The sequence below is a fragment of the Nymphalis io genome, chromosome 21, assembly GCF_905147045.1.
Source record: "Nymphalis io chromosome 21, ilAglIoxx1.1, whole genome shotgun sequence".
Lineage (NCBI taxonomy): Eukaryota > Metazoa > Arthropoda > Insecta > Lepidoptera > Nymphalidae > Nymphalis > Nymphalis io.
Genome location: NC_065908.1, coordinates 8,270,347 through 8,285,018, shown reverse-complemented (window position 1 = coordinate 8,285,018; position 14,672 = coordinate 8,270,347). Strand labels below are relative to the sequence as shown.

The window sequence follows — 14,672 nt, the reverse complement described above, 5'->3', positions numbered from 1 at the left end:
TACGTCACGTCTGGGTGCCTCGTTGCCCTATGGGCTATATATAAGGCCGCAGAATCCGAGGTTCTGGGTTCAAATCCCAGGTCGGACCAGTAAAAGATTTTTGGGTTTCTGTCGAAAATTTTCAGTAATAACCCGGAGTCTGGACGTTGGAAGTGTTTACACTCCCGTGCCTCGGAGAGCACGTTCAAACTTACCCATTTGGTCATCTTAACAGTAACAGTCTGTTAATGTCCCACTGCTGGGCTAAGGCCTCCTCTCCCTTTTGAGGAGAAGGTTTGGAGCTTATTCTACCACGCTGCTGCAATGCGGGTTGGTAGAATACACATGTGACAGAATTTCAATGAAATTAGACACATGCAGGTTTCCTCACGATGTTTTCCTTCACCGTCAAGCACGAGATGAATTATAAACACAAATTAAGCACATGAAAATTCAGTGGTGCTTGCCCGGGTTTGAACCCACGATCATCGGTTAAGATTCACGCGTTCTAACCACTAGGCCATCTCGACTTTTTTTTTGGTCATCTTAAACTCATTTTTAATATTACTATTTTCTATCCTAGATTTCGTTGCATAGTCCCGTATCCCCCTAATTCGGAGTACGAGCTCGAACTAAGAGTGGACGACATAGTGGTCGTCTGTAAGAAGCGAGGAGACGGATGGTATAAAGGTACGCTGCAGCGCACCGGCCGTACCGGACTCTTTCCGGCCTCCTTCGTGCAGAGCTGCCCACCAGATTGACGCTAGCGTACTTGTGTACGATTAGGTAAGCGTACATTGTACGACACGCGAGTGATAGACAGTGAGTTTCGCGTACGGATGATTGACTCGTACTTTACAATTAACATGTACATTCAAATAGTTTTTATTATAGACAAAGTGTAAAACTGATTAATTCTTAGCTAAAAGTTTAATTAAAAAAATATATACTAACTGGATTTGAAAATAAAATTTCAAACGATTTGTTAAAGGGTTGTGTTATAGAATATACCACGAGAGATAATTAATGAATTTCGTAAGAATAAGCATGTGAGCAAATGTAATTATAATATAAAATACATCCCTAACAGAAAAAAATAAAATAAAACTAGAATGCAAAATAAGAAATTACAAGTTATTATAAATTTAGTAAATTTTAACGAAATCTGCCATTATTAAAATCGTTTAGTATTCCTTAATTACGTATAAATCCTTAGATAATTTATCTTTTATTTAAGTTCTTAAGGACGTCCAAAAAGAATCTTTATGCTTTTTAAAGAAAAAAAAAAACATTGTTAATGTATGTTAAATTTAAATTAAAACTATTAAGAAATGTTGGTCTGAAATTTTAACCTGAAGCACAGAATGGCAGCGCAGGTAGTGATAAATACTTATGTGTCCTACAAATATTTTAAAATAGATAAAAAATTGCATTAAAATACATCAATAATTATCCTCTCGTATTCACTCGAGTGAAAAAGGAAATAATGACTTAAAAGTAGATTAATTATTTTTTTTTAATTAAAAAAACTTATCAATAAATTATTGATCATTTCAGTATCTATGTATATTGTAGTAATAGTATTTTTACTCTGTAACCATAGAACTACTTCTAGTAATGTAGACAAAAAAATGTCTGAAATTTTACCCAACGGTTAATAACACGATTTATATTTTTAAATAGATATTTTTCAATACATAGATATTATTGTAGGTAAGTGATTTTAACATATAGTGTACTCGTGAAAGTTTTAGACGATTTTTAAATTGAATTTATTTTTATAGGATCGATACGCTTATTATGTTAGTTTTTTTTTTCGTTGTTAAGATTTGCCTGTGTTCCGAATTAAAAAAAAAAAATCAAAGCTAATTGAGACGTTACAAAATAATAAGTTATATTTTTAAATGTTCATTGTTTATAAAATTTGATTTTTGACATTTCTTTAGATCAAATAAATATTTCACTTAACATATTATTTAATTGATAATTATTAACGAACACAAGAAAGGAATACAGGTTGAAATTTCGTTACTTTACACACTGCCATACTAATAATTCGTTACGGATTTCTCGGAATGTTTTTCCATTTTATATAATTATATTTATTTTTAATCGTAACACGTCTTAAAACTATATTTCAATGGCAGTAGGAGTCATAGACAAACATTGGATTTACATAATCTATGCGATTTAATAGCTCTGTATTATGCAATACAAAGAGTTGTTTATTAAGGTGTCCATATCGATAATACAAAACTAATCCACTCGACTACTTAAATCTACTTTACGTCTAATTTCGATATTCCGATAAAAATTTCGCCGACATTCAAACGGCCATTTTGACACGAATCCATATTGAATTCCATAGATTATTTTAGATCTCGACCAATGACGTCATCTCAATTCAAGGTCAGTAAACAGTAACAGCCTGTGAATATCCCACTGCTGGGCTAAGGCCTCCTCTCCCTTTTTGAGGAGAAGGTATGGAGCTTATTCCACCACGCTGCTCCAATGCGGGTTGGTGGAATTCGAGGTCAAACTTGTTTATTTATTTGATCTCTTTCTGTCATTGGAATCTTCGATACATACTAGTTTTGTATGAAAAAAAAGAGATTTAAGAGTTACAATTATTGCTGATGAGTAAAATGAATTGCTTGTTCTTTCCGTTTTTTTTTTTAAACGAATTAAATAAAGATTAATCGCTGTATTTTTTAACTTTACGTTAATTAATTATTATATATAATATGTATCTATAATTAGGTAACCTTAATGTAATCTTTAGTTAATATTTTATAGTATAGAATAAGAATTTATGTGTAGTTTAAACTTTTTTTATTTATTATCTGTATACATTGTTCCGACGACTTTGTAATTAAAAAAAAGAAAAAAAGAAAATTAAGCAGCAACGTTTAGATTAGTTTATTTCTATAAATATACTAATCGTGTTTTTTATATTCATAGTAAAGTCGTCTCATAAATATGAAGATATATATTTTATATTATAAAAAGCTCAAAATTTTTTCATTATATCGACGTTTTCAATGTAAATGTGTTTCTATTTCTAAGAATATTTATCGATCTTTAGTATTTATGTCGTATTTATTGATTTTATTTACGCTAGTGCTGTTTTACACTAGGTTTTAAAATCTTTCTAAATTTAAATGGATTTTAATCGCGTTTTTTTTCTGAACGGTAGAGCTAGTGATATTATTTTTAAAGATATTGCAATTTCGCTATTGTAAATAATCTTAGTTGAATTAACAAAAGTAGAAACTGTTATCCTTGCGCGTTTTGATTGGTAGATTATATTAACCTCAAATATCTAGTTAATGTAAAGCTGATCAGACAAAGGTTAGATAATTTGACTTGAATCCGAATGATCGTTGGTTGGTGGCAAATGATGACGCAATAGGCGACCAATGAGCGATCAGTATTTAATGAATTTGTTTAGGAACTGACGGTAAGAGTCATAGATCCTCTGCATTGCAGAAATAATTAATTTAATGACTTTAACATACCTTTATAGCGCTATAATGTTCTTATGTCGGTCGTTTAGTAAAATTTCTCAAAAACATCGTCATACATCATTTTTGTGAATATGTACAATGAAACAATAATTTTCTCTTGAACAATTTTATTTTGTCATTTCAATACTGATATTGGAATTGCACATATTACAAAAGTGTTTAAAACTTTAAAGCTGACAAAGTTTTAGGCTTCCAAAACGTTGTTTGTAGTTTGGAATAATAAATTGACGACTTTAACATGAACAAGTAAAAAAAAATAAATTAGCGATTAAAATCCATTACATCGATTTCCTTCGACTTTTCGGTTATTAAAAAAGAACTGATATTATTTTAAGTATTTATTAGAAAGTGTTTTCTTAACTTTTAAGATCTTCTATATTATTTTACTCATGTATACACAACGAATTTTTTAACATATTTATCTTGTAACTGTGAATATTTGTACATTTTATATTTTCCGACTACGATTATCCCCGCCATTTTGTAGTTTGCTTCGTCTATCCAAATGTAATTTTTTTTTTTTAAAAACGAAATATCGTAAAAGAGTTTTTAGAGAAAAAGTTTTTAATGAAATTGTAACTAGACAAAGTGCATGTTCACAAAATTTTTACGTACACGTTATTTAGATAATTATATTTAACACCACTGTTTGTGATGCAAAATTGTATATCGAAATTTATATTTGTTTTAAATGTAATAGATAAATGAAAATATCGAAATGAATTTTAGATCTTTTAATATCAATGTGTATGGGAGTCAAATAGTTGAATAGGTGGTTGGAAAATATTCTTTATCAGTGATTGATATAACGGGGATTATTTTCACTTCGCTTGTATTGTAAGGTAAGAACATCATATCGAGGAGATGATTTAGGTAACTATGGAAAGAAATAAAGATTTCTTCTTAAACTTGATTTTTATTTGCGTTCCCTTTTTGGAAAACGTTTTATGAAAATAAATAGACTAATAAAGTAAAGTAACTGTTTGTAAATGTCAAACTAATGTTAAGGTTAACCTTTAAGTTAACTATTTGAGAAAAAGGTTTTGCAGCTTATTCCACCACGCTGTTCCTTTGCGGGTCGGTGGATGTACGCATGGCAGACTTTCATCGGAGACAAATTAACTCTGAATTTTAAGAATGTTTCAATAAGCAATGATATTGTCATTCTCAACAGAAAAAATGTAATAAAATAATAGCATTTTTGGCCAAACCATCTATGTATGTATGAATTATATGGAGCTTGATAAATTAACTTAGTAATTTAATTTAAGTAATCGTAACGTATCACATGACGTACAGGCCTATTGTACATAGTCTACCTATTCTAAGGGTAGTTATATAGCCCACACATACTTCTCTGGCTTACTGACAAACATAAGAGTGATAGACATACACATTATCATATGTGTATATATTATATTTATATAATTGAAAAATCGGTTGATATACTGACAAATGGGCCACCTGATGGTAAGTGGTCATCCATTGACACTAAGAAATATTAATCATCGCTTACTTCGTCAAAGCGTCCATAGCCTTGAAAATTAGAATGTTATGTCCCTTGTGCCTGTAGCTACACTGGCTCACTAATCCTTCAAACGGGCTGGCCTAAAGTCCTAACAGAGTTTTGTTAAGATATTCCCATACACAATAATACGTAAAATGCTTAAAACCGCTTTGCAAGACAAAAGAAATTCATGGAGTAAATCCAATAGGTATATACAAAACCTGCAATCGATATTGCAGGCTATAATAAAAAAACACCATGATTGTGCCAGAAAAAAAGTTAATAAATAGATATAAAAAGCAATCGTAACTTTCATCAGATGAATGGAGCTTACACGGTAACATCTTATTCGCGAACGAACATTATCAAGTAAATGCTTGTAAGCTTTCACTTCGACTGAACTTTGGGAGTTTGAAAGTTATAATTACATTTAAAATGTCCTACTTTTTCTGTTATGATTTACTTCGAAGACGCAGAAGTAAGTCATGCTAACTTCACAGTTAAATATGTTCGTTTTTAGAAGTACATTTATTATTGGAAATGAAACTTTTTTATGGAGCTATATTAATATCATCAAATGTCGATAAGGACACACCTGACTTATTACTCAAGCGAGGCTTGCATGTGTAAGTCAATATTATTGTAACTATAACTATAAAAAGTATGTGCGCACTCTCATAATCCGGCATATCCAACACGACAAGGAACAGCTCTGGCCTTGTGCCATCAACGGCTTTACGTGTTTCCGATGCACGAGAGTATAAACACTGTCCATTTCCAGACTCCGGGTTAGTACCGGGATGTTCTTGACAAAAAACCTCTATAAATTTTAATCGACTCGGAATTTATACCCGGACTTCGGTGTCCGCAACCTTACAAGCTAGCCACTTGAGCAATTAGGGAGTCATATATTAAGTTATAAATGACTTGTTTTTTATTTAATTAGGTCTATCAACTAACGCCAAATGTTAATAATATAATATTTAGAAATATATCGGAATTTGTTTAAAATTCTTATATAACATAATTTACATATTTATGGCTCTGGAAGGGAATAAAAAATTTAAAATATTGACCAAACTATTAATATATGAAACAAACATGTGTGTTATGAAATTAAAATAATATTATAATGTAAATTTTATGTCGTATCTCGTAATACTGTGCAGTTACGATAGCTCTTGAAGGCTGTCTCTTGCGAGTGTATCGGACGGATCTGTGACGTCACAGCGGCACGTGATGTGTCATTGCCCATTCGTCACGTGACTAGGTTTACTCCATAACAATATTTGTTATGAGTGTCTATATCGTTAGAATACGAATAAATAACGAATAATAAATAGCAATTTTATCGAAATGTTCGGAAGCCAGTGTACTGAAACTTTGCATAACACACTAACAGCCTGTGAATGTCCCACTGCTGGGCTAAGGCCTCCTCTCCCTTTTTGAGGAGAAGGTTTGCAGCTTATTCCACCACGCTGCTCTAATACGGGTTGGTGGAATACACACGTGGCAGAATTTCAGTGAAATTAGACACATGCAGGTTTCCTCACGATGTTTTCCTTCACCGTCAAGCATGATATAAATTATAATCACAAATTAAGCACATGAAAATTCAGTGGTGCTTGCCCACGATCCTCGGTTAAGATTCACGCGTTCTTACCACCAGGCCTTCTCGACTTTGATCTTGCATCTACCAACCCGCATTCCTCAAAAGGGAGAGGAGGCCTTAGCCCAGCAGTGGGGCATTAACAGTCTGTTACAGTTTTTTGGATAACTGCTACTAGCAAAAACTATGGAATAATAAATTAATAGTTTCAATTAGTATTGATGATGATTTTATATCAAGGGCACTTGTTCCTTACAATTGTCGAGCTTCATGATATGGTGAACTAAGATATTTTGCTCGTTATTATAATGTTGAGTTATGATAGCTTCGTTAAATTGTTTTCTACTAAGCATCTATATCAGCATTGAATAACCTTTCTAGAATGTTAATTAAGTTTTGTTATTTAACCGAAGCGTTTTGACGTTATACAATTTTATAATGCAGGTGTCTAGCGCAGGGCAGCTACGGACGAGTCGCTTATAATCACGTACTTTTGTTTGTTGAATACAGCGATTATTTTTACGAGCTATTCATTAAAAAAATGTACATAGTGCTATATCTGGGTCACAGCAATTCAGCGTACAGAACAGGTAGTCGAGAGATTTCGACGGAAACAGTACTGTAATGTAATATAATTGAGACTTATCTTGAACAAACCATATTATCTTATATTTTTAATGTTTTTTTTTAAATCTTAAGCGATTTTCAAATGAATACGTTATTAATTAATAGTCAGTTATAGCCTTTTGATTCTACAGATTTTCGGAAGTAGTTATCTCCTCATACTTTTATTAAAATTTTCATTATTATTTGAAATCAGTAGCGTAGCATATCCAACACCAAGCACGAGATGAATTATAAGCACAAATTATGCACGTGAATATTCAGTCGGCTTGCCAGGGTTTGGACGCAGAATCTTCACGTGTTCTAACCACTGGGCCATATCAATTCTTCATTTAATTTATTATGATTGTTTTATTTTTATGTTTAAATCTATAAATAAACTTATTTTTGTCTTGTGGCCAATAATTTCGATATTATTAAATAACATTCTTACTTATTATCGTATGTAGAATACCTAACGACTTACCAACGTCTACGAATACCAAAGGTTTTAACTGACGAACCGGTTTTAAAGGCGATTCGCTTCGTTATTTTGTTTAATGTTTCATGACTTTAAACCGTTAAAACTGAAACTTGGCGCGTTCCAAACTGGTTTAAAACTATCGTTAATCACATTTCGAATATCTTTATGATTGTCATTTTCATATCATTAGTATAATATTATTTGACTGACTCGTTGGTATAATGGCTAGATATAAGGCCGTAGATTCCGAGGTCCTGGGTTCTCAAACGCCAGTTCAGGCCGATAAAATGTCATTGGGTTTTTCTTTAGAAGATTCCCAGTACCAGCCCGGAGTCTGAAAGTTGAAAGTGTGTGTGCCCTTGATCCTGCACCTGAACTCTTTCCGGTCGTGTCGGATTGTGTCCCGTCGGATTATAAGAGTGATTGAATAAAGAGTGTGCTCGTGCACTATAATGTGTCATGCGCAGTTAGCCAATTTTTCTTGATAATTGCCGCCATATCCAAAATCGGTCAGGAGGACATCGTCATAATCAGCAATGTTCTTAAATGCTCGTATGGATGACTTTGCGATAATGCGCAAATTCGCTGCATATTTGACGAGCGAGGTCGTGACGCGTTGTGTTAGTTTAGGTTAGCTTAATTTTTCTTAAGCTTAATATCTAAATAGCAGTGGCGTAGCGTTGCCCTTGATGGGCCCGGTATAAAAATTTGATGGGGGGCCCTTAACTGCGGCGATGACTTTATTTTATTTATTTATTTGTTCACGTGAATTTAGTGCATTGACCATCAACGAGTTAAACTTCCTATTTTAATTTATATTATTTATACCGTATCAGCCGTATCAAAGACAGGACGTCTTTGATACGGCTGATACGGCGGTAAATACGCCGCTGCTAAATGGGTTCTCTAAGCATTGCCGCTTTCGGACAATTAATCTAAATACGGCATGGTAAATTAGTTAAATGATATTTATGTCAATATTTATTATCATTATACACATATAAGATTTTTGTAAAAAAAGAAATAACTAAAAATAACAAAACACAGCGAACCACAAACATGAAGCCAGGTCAAGTAGGGCTGAGCTTTTCTAAGAACTTAAACCTTTAATTGGATGAAAACTACATTTCTTTGCCTCACTTTTAAAAGTTAAAAAAAGTTAATTTTGCGAGTATTTTAAAGACTTATTAATTTCAATATCTACAACTAGTGTTTACGATTTATAAAAATAGTACACGCGACGTTTTGATAATGAATATCGTTACCTAAATGTATTAATTGTAAACAGATATAAATATTGATATTACAATCACGATACCTATCAATCATGACACGCTTGTATTTATCGATTTTATAATTATTATAACTTTTTAGTCTCAAACAGGTTTTAAACTATACAAATAATAAAAAAATTATAAATTCTAATTTCATTTTCCACTAGTAATATACGCGGCTTCGCGAGCGTGGAATTCAGTTTGTGACGAAAATCCTTAAAAAAAAAAACAATTTTTCTCCGGTTCTCCTCGGGTCTGGATATTTTCTTTAATGAACGGGTGGTAATTAGACTATTAATAATTAAGATTAATGCTTCTGCATCATTAAAATGTATAATGTGCAGAAAGGCTTCGCATGAGTAACACTAATTATTGCTCAAAAGAAATTTACTCGTGGAATTTACAAGGCTTTGTACAAGCTCATCTGGGTAGGTACCACCCACTCATCATATATTCTAACACAAAACAGCAGTAGTTGGTATTGTTATGTTCCGGTTTGAAGGGTGAGTGAGCCAGTGAAATTACAGACAATAGGGACATAACATCTTATTTACCTAGGTTAGTGAGTTCTTACAACGCGTTACTTACCATCAGGGGGTCCATATGTTCGTCCGCCTACCTATTCTATAAAAAAAGAAACAATTCCACCATACATTATTTTTAAATAACTTTCCATGACAGCTCTTATGACGGCAATTTTGTTTGAATTTATTCGACATAACATAATAGGGTTAGGATTATGAACAGATTAATAAATAATATAAATAACTTAATTAATTAAACTGTCTATTAATGAAAATGGAAAGAACAAACATTAGTTTCTTAGACCAGCGCGAACGTACATACAGACAGATGCGATGGGAGACTTTATTTATAGTATTTGTTGATTGAATATAATGGCAAAACGTACAATAGAAAATGTAAAACAAGCAACATTCGTTATTTATAAAATAAAACGCTTATAACACGACGTAAAATTTTACCAAGGTCGTTTGAATTTTAATTGGCGTCTAACTCTTCTAGAATTTATAAATGCCGAGCCATTTACTGGTATCATGTATCTTTATAACTTTGCCAACCTTATTATGAACTTGCTTTGGCATTTAATGAATGTCAAGTTGTTTGTTGGCTCGGTAACGTCAGCCATATTGTTTTACATCATTATTATGTAATGGATATGTTTCGTTAACTATATCGCTAACGAGGCTTAGAAATTATAGATTGAAAACCAACGTTAAATAACTTTTCTAACAATAGCTGTAGTTATGTGTTCGTCGACACTTTGATTTTATATATTATATAATGTATTTCTTTCGTCCCTAAATACTGTTGTTTGAAGTAAAATCTTGACATGTCATGATTCCGTCATCGATGTATTTCGTCTCATAAGTATATAAAGCCAAACTCGCCTTAGCCAACTCTTTGCTAAGGCGAGTTGGACTATTGGACTATGCCGACTCGGTCTATTTAGATATTTCTGAGGAACTGCTAAATAAACTAGAGCGCTTACAGAACATGTGTGTTCGCTTCATATTTGGTTTACGCAAATATGATCATATTACCCAGCATCGTAAAAAAACTAAAGTGGCTGCCAATACGGTTGCGTCGAAATATGCATGTCCTTTCTTTGCTTTATACCATACTCTACCATCCTTAAGCTCCAATCCAACCAACCTACCTAAAAGAGCGGTTTACCTTCCTTGGCTCTCGTACACTAATCAATTTGCGCTCTGAGCAAGACAATAAATTGCTAATCCTTCTGAAGCACTAAAATATACAGCAATACCTTTACGGTATTGAATTTGAAAGCGGTCAAACTATGGAATTGCGTGCCTCGAGAAATTCGTCAAGCTGAATCCGTGCATATTTTTAAGAGTCGTTTGCATAATTAATATCTATCAATATAATTAGAGCATGTTGTATTATTATATGTATATGGTTATTTATTTCTTATATAAGTTTGTTTGTTTGTATGTATGTATATATATATGTATAAGTGTATATGTATATATATGTATGTAGGTTGGTATATAACATATTTGTATTAAGCTTTTTAAATTTTAAGTATAAGTTGTTCGCACACTATGCCCGATTAGTGATCCTGGCTAAAAAAAAAACATAAACATTTCTCTTTACAGAGGTTGCCTGGAAGAGATCACTACAAGTGATAAGGCCGCCTTTGCATACTATACATATATGTTCTCCTAGCTATTATATGTTACTAAATGTTTGTAAAGTGTGTGCAATAAAGAATTAATAAATAAATTAATAAATAATGCCTGTAAATGACTTTACTTGAAGAGAACGTTTAGAGTTCATTTCACCATGCTGCTCCAATGCAATTTTAATGCATATGGGGCAGATTTTCATACGACATGTGCAAGATTTCACAAAATGTATCACAAGCACATATAAAGAATATGAAAATTTACTTTAATTTAGTTGATTCCCCGTTTCTCTTAGGTTGTATTAGTTTCCGATGCTCTCGAATCACCACACGTAAGTGCTTACTTTTTAATCCGTCACTCACCCAAAGCAAGTATGCGCAAAATATATTTGTATACAGAGCCTGCACCATTTTTAATGACATTGTTCATATTTATGTTCATTAATATTATTGTAATTTCTTGATTTATTTTTTTTTTAACTTTGTAATTAGTCGATTTGATTGTACTCGTAGATTGCATTGTATTTTTGTCTCTTTCTGTTGTCTTTTTTACACGCATACTCTAACATTTGTACTATTTTTAAGTGGAAACTTTATTGGTTTATGATTTAGTAATAATTCCTTAATTCTATGTAATAACACACTGTATGTTTCCCAAATATAAATAAAATAAAATAAAATACTGAATCACTGGTTTGAGTGTCTTCAACCACGCTGCTCGAATGCGTGCTGGCAACATGTGGCAGAATATTACCTCACGATGCGCTTGCTTGGATTGGAACCTACAATCATTCATTAATTGATATTTCCGAAAGGATAGGACTTTTATTTCCGAAAATATAAGTTCTATCCTAACTTACTTAAATACACCTTTATATATTAAGTAAGTTTATGCATATCATTAAAATAATGATATATGCATTTATTTTATATGTGTGCGTTAGAGCTGTAATAATAATACATTATTAATAAATGAATAAGGAAAAAAAGCCGAGATGGCCCTGTGGTAAGAACGCGTGAATCTTAACCGATGATCGTGGGTTCAAACCCGGGCAAGCACCACTGAATTTTCATGTGCTTAATTTGTGATTATAATCCATCTCGTGCTTTATGGTGAAGGAAAACATCGTGAGGAAACCTGCATGTGTCTAATTTCACTGAAATTATGCCACATGTGAATTCTACCAATCCGCATTGGAGCAGCGTGGTGGAATAAGCTCCAAACCTTCTCCTTAAAATGGAAAGGAGGCCTTAGCCCAGCAGTGGGACATTCACAGGCTGTTACGGTACGGAAGGAAAAAAAATACTTAGTAATACTTTTTGCGTCCTCTCATTCTTCATTATACAGAATGGCCATCGTAAACGATGGACAGCATCATATTAATTGTTACTAAGGGTATCTGACGTTCTCATCTGAATTCAACTGCTCGTAGTTGAATTCCTGCCTACTTTTTTAACACCTACTATTAGATCGATTAAAATGATTAAACCGTGTTGTTTGTTGCTAAAAGTTGAATGTATTATGCATGATGTAATATTTTTTATCGCGAAACGGCAACGAATTTACATATTACGAAAATTTTATTGAAAATAATTTATATTTATGCGAAAAAAAGCCATTACTTACTTGCTACTTACTTGCGAAACTTATGAATTGAGTCTTGGCTTTTTTCGACAGTATACAAAAAAAAAGCCACGTTAAAGAAGTCGTAAAGTGCTTCTTTGAGTAGCCATTAGCTTTTGTTTGTCAAAGTTTTTTTCATATAAGTAAGTAAATACACACGATGTAGAATTGTTTCTATTGTCGCGCGTCGCACAAAAACTACTGGCTATATCAATACCTACTGTTTTTTTTGTGGGGTATAGTGATTTAAGCTTTGAAATTAAATTACTTTTATGTCATTGTCACAAAATAATCGTGATTTAATGTGTGTGACTATAATGACGTCATTAGCATTGTAAAAATATGGATAAAAGATGAGCTAGCAGTCAAACAACAAATATGTTTTTCTTTTACACAGAGCTGAATTCCATTTGTCACTTGATGTTGATCGAGGATGCGCTTGATAGTTAATATTTTATTTGTTCCTTGAATATTGTACATTATTATATAATAATAAGATTTCAGAAGTAATATTAGTTTGTTATTGATACAAATATAACAATAATAAAATAATATCTACCGTTATTTTTCCCTCCGTTCGGGCAAAAACAGAAATTACTCATAAAAAGAATTTATAATTAAAATAATGATTAATATTAATAAAAAGGTAGGTGTATCGTAATGTGATTATAACTATCCCAGGAAATGTTTCCATAAGCTTTTAATCAAATTAAATGAAAATAATTTAGTTATAATACACATGTATACCTACATATATGATTGTAGAAAAAGGATTAATTACTGAGCTTCACCTTTAGCTAGTGTTATCTCAGTATAATTCTACATTCCGAAGAGGTTCTATTCTACAAACGAATTGTCACTATCGCAATGAAATCGGAACGTAATCGTTGCAGTTTATCTGTTGTACAGTAGTGTAACAGCCTGTGAATGTCCCACTGCTGGGCTTAGGCCTCCTCTCCCTTTTTTGAGGAGGAGGTATGGAGCTTATTCCACTACGCTGCTCCAATGCGGGTTGGTGGAATACATATGTGGCAGAACTTCAGTGAAATTAAACGAAGTATAGCACGAGATGAATTATAACAAATTAAGCACATGAAAATTCAGTGGTGCTTGCCCGGGTTTGAACCCATGCCCATCATCTGTTGTCCTATTCTCTAATTTAATTATCCACTAATGACATAAAATATAACAATTAAGTTTTGATATTACGGTATATCGTAGCATCATATCGGTTTGGTTCTGATCCGAATAGATATAGAATAGTCAAAGTTGGATTGGAATTGAATCAGGACGTGTCGTAACCGGTATAAATTAATTGTCCTCCTGGTTTTTATGAAATAAATTTATCTTGAAAAATTATTAGATTCCATTTAAAAAAAAAGTATTTTTTTTTATAGAATAGGAAGGCGGACGAGCATATGGGTCACCTAATGGTAAGTGGTGACCAACTGACATAGAAATAGACATTGGCATTGTAAGAAATGTTAACCATCGCTTACATCACCAATGCGCTACCAACCTTGGGAACTAAGATGTCATGTCCCTTGTGTCTGTAATCACACTGGCTCGCTCACCCTTTAAACCGGAACACAACAATACCAAATACTGCTGTTTTGCGGTAGAATATCTGATGAGAGGGTGGTACCTACCCAGGCGGGCTTGCACAAAGCTCTACCACCAGTAATTTGATTTTGACTTGCATTACCATATTCAAAATCCTCGTCATCCGCGACGTCTCTTATATTCTTCGGTCTTTAATTTATATCTTTTGATTTCTGATTCAATTATTATAAGCCGAGACGAATCAGAAGTTCAAAACACGTGAATTGAAGGTCACGAGTTCACGACTTCGCATCTGAGCAAGTTACGTATTTATAACTTCATTCAACTAATTGCTC

The 14,672-nt window shown here is 32.7% G+C and overlaps 1 protein-coding gene across 2 annotated transcripts in view; it reads left to right on the top strand.

Moving 5' to 3' along the window:
* The window catches only part of LOC126776757 (E3 ubiquitin-protein ligase SH3RF1), a 42,186-nt gene extending 37,772 nt beyond the window's left edge, over nucleotides 1-4,414 (top strand). For both annotated transcript variants that reach the window (XM_050499495.1, XM_050499494.1), the window contains exon 16: nucleotides 563-4,414. In XM_050499495.1, the coding sequence (XP_050355452.1) occupies nucleotides 563-740 (178 nt within the window). In that variant the 3' untranslated portion in view covers nucleotides 741-4,414. The remainder of the gene's footprint in view (nucleotides 1-562) is intronic.
* Nucleotides 4,415-14,672: the final 10,258 nt, after the last annotated feature.